Here is a 3,160-nt window from a genome sequence, read left to right as displayed (position 1 = left end):
ACTAATGGTTAGCCATTAATGGTAACCATTAGTGAAAAGGCCAGACTTCAGGGGTATCTGAGGCAGGCTTGAAACACAAGAGTCAGGGTGGCTTCTGGGTAATACCAGATGGCTAGGCCTCAGACTGACGAAGCCTCTTGGATGAGGGGCGAAACGTTTCTTTTTAACAAAAAAACGAAGTCCAGATGACATGATTCAACCTTTTTTGTTGTTACTTGTAATAATATTCCTACTCCGCGGTTTGTCACTTATCGCGGGTCTTCAGAGTACGGATCCCCCGCGATAAACCAGGACTACTGTAAATAAAATTCCCATGGCGATTTGGGATTACAATGACAGTTAACAATTTTCAGCCAGTATGAAGCTTATGATGGACTCCATCATAAGCTTCATGATGGAGTCCATCATAAGCTTCATGATGGACTCCATCATGAAGCTCATGATAGACTCCATCATGAGCTTCATGGTGGACTCCATCATGAAGCTCATGATGGAGTCCATCTTAAGTTTCATGATGGAGTCTATCATGAAGCTCATGATGGACTCCATCATGAGCTTCATGATGGAGTCCATCATAAGTTTCATGATGGAGTCTATCATGAAGCTTCATGATGTTCTCCATGGATGGACGGATGATGGAGTCCCTGGAGATTTTTCTCCCCAGACCCTAACAGATTGAGAACCCCTGCTCTAAACGGCTCCAACTGTTGTTTTGTTTCCAGAGAGAGTCGACTCGGTTGCTGGGCTGGCTGCAAGCGCTGAAGGAGACTCACGGCTCGGTGGAGCAGTCTTCGCTCTCTCTGGCCTCGTCCATCAACGCTAACGGAGTTTATCTCATCGGGTGGTCTGACGAAAGCACGGAGATGGTCGGTGTTCGTTACGACTTTGTCATTGACCCTTTATTTAAAAATGTGCTACACGAACGGTTTAAGGCGTTTTCTAACTAGTTCTGTTCATGTTCAGAGATGCCTTCAAAACATGGTGCAGGTGACGGTGAAGAGGGGCAGAGAGGAGAAGAGGTACAAGCTTGAAGTTCTGCTGGAGCTGCAGAATAAACTCATGCTCATGTCTTCCAAAGGGGAACACGGCAGAGAGCAAGTCAACAGATTCACGCAGGTCAGAGGCACTTTGAGTAAGACTAAAGAAATATCTAAATAAAGACAGAGCTTTTTTATTTTATTTAAAGTCTGTATTCTGTTTAGGTTTTTGAAGGAGTTCAGAGAGTGGGGACCATCCTACTTCAGATGCAAACATCTGGCAACATGCTGTTCAGGAAGTGGTCCGCTGAGGTCCACTGCGGTCCGCAGCAGCGGTGCATCACCATCACCTTCCTGTCTCTGAGCGGGAGACAGATGTCGTATCAAGGTGAGGTGACGGAGCAGCTCCAAGATCTCGCTCAGTCTATGGAGTCCTGCCAGAGAGAGTGGTGCTCCTTCATTGGCGAGATGCGCTGCAGCTTCAGCCTGCTGAACCTCTACACCTCAGAGCAGCTGGTGTACCTGAGTCAGTGGGTTTACAAAGTGTGTCAGCGGCGGGCGCCCGCTCCACAGCAGCTGTGGCACCTGCTGTTCCCGGTAAGACCTCGGTGCTCGCTAACGGATGTTAGAGCTGCTTACACGAGCGCCGTGAGCCGAACGTCAGAGGCTGACGAAGTAGAAGGTGTTGACTCTGAGGAGGAAGATGACGTTTACGAACCTTCTGTGGACGCAACATCTGCTAAGCCGAGGCACACGGTGGAGAACACGGACCAGGATTTGATGGAGTTTTCTTCTGAGGAGGAGGAGGAGGAAGATGTTAATCACGTCAGTGATGAGAGTCTTGAAGGTCTGTGGATGCAGTTCATGCAGGACATGTCTCAGTACCTCCATGAGTCCCTGGACATCCAGACTTTGGCCCACTTCCTCTCGTGTCTGTCTGAAACCAGTCAGCTCCACATGATCAGAAACCTTCCATCGGTCCTCCAGGAGGGGAAGCCAAATCTTGTGCTTTGTTCAACGGCAGAGGTTTTCACCACAACTCTGTCCTTCTACATGGAGAGTCCGGAGCAGCCGCTGCCGTCTTCTGACGAGGTTCTGGTGTGCAGAGAGGAAACCACCAAAGAGGAGGTGGAGATCTTTCTACGCCGCGCTCTCTTCCAAGGTTCCAGACAAAACTGGCAGAAGATCTACTCTCTGGTTAACCCCGGTCTGCTGGGGTATGATGTCAGCGAAGCGTTAATGGAGCTCTACGAGGGACTGGAGAGAAGCGCGAGCCCACGTTATCGTTTGGTGATCGTCAGTCCCATTGTGCACCAGCACAGGTGTGTGCCGTCGTACTTTAGCAGCAACAAAGTGCAGGCTGGCGTGAGTTTAACCGCAGGCAGTGCCAGGAAGTATCTGCATCACCACTTCACCCTGAAGTCACCAAACCAAGTTGCTCTGGTTTCCCCGGAGAAACTCTCGGTGTGGGCGGTGTCATCAGCACGGCCTGCGGTCGGTAAGAACAACTCGTTTCAAGGTTTATGCTTTTATTTCATGCTAAGGTTTAATTTAAATATTTTAGAACTCAAACGACATCTCTGGGAACTCAAGTTCGTTTAAAAAAGCCGAGCTTGTGCCATATCTTTACGCAGACATACACAAATTAATTTGTTTCCACTTTATTCAGTTTATCTAAATAATAATAATAAAAATAATAATTCTTAATTAAAGTCCTGTCATGTATACCCCGGTAGTTATGATGAAAAATAAATAGTTTTAAATTACATGAGTTGAGATCCTGTAAATATAATCCATTTGAATGAAATAATTTTAGGGGAATAAATCTGTCAGTCTGGAAAACACAATCCTTTGAAGTTCATTTGTATTCTGCAAAGAACTTCCTGCTCTTTAATTTAATCAAATATATCTGACAACCCTCAGAAGGTAAATAATTTAATCAAATATATCTGACAACCCTCAGAAGGTAAATAATTTAATCAAATATATCTGACAACCCTCAGAAGGTAAACTAGAGAAAGGTTGTTCAAACCATCTCTTCCTTCAGAACGATGTTCGTTAGTCACTAGACTGTGTACTTTTACTACGGTCTTGTACACACTATACTGTGTACTTTTACTATATTTATGTACACACTATACTGTGTACTTTTACTATATTTATGTACACAATATACTGTGTAC

The 3,160-nt window shown here is 45.7% G+C and overlaps 1 protein-coding gene across 1 annotated transcript in view; it reads left to right on the top strand.

Moving 5' to 3' along the window:
- The window catches only part of rnf213b (ring finger protein 213b), a 40,539-nt gene that overhangs the window by 11,641 nt on the left and 25,738 nt on the right, over positions 1-3,160 (top strand). Inside the window, exons 20-22 of the mRNA XM_037691677.1 lie at positions 723-866; positions 964-1,116; positions 1,203-2,475. Coding sequence (XP_037547605.1) covers positions 723-866; positions 964-1,116; positions 1,203-2,475 — 1,570 coding nt within the window. The remainder of the gene's footprint in view (positions 1-722; positions 867-963; positions 1,117-1,202; positions 2,476-3,160) is intronic.

This window comes from Nematolebias whitei, chromosome 17 (genome assembly GCF_014905685.2).
Source record: "Nematolebias whitei isolate Nwh7 chromosome 17, NemWhi1, whole genome shotgun sequence".
Classification (NCBI taxonomy): Eukaryota; Metazoa; Chordata; class Actinopteri; order Cyprinodontiformes; family Rivulidae; genus Nematolebias; species Nematolebias whitei.
The sequence above is the reverse complement of the archived record's forward strand: the minus strand, read 5'-3'. Positions and strand labels throughout refer to the sequence as shown.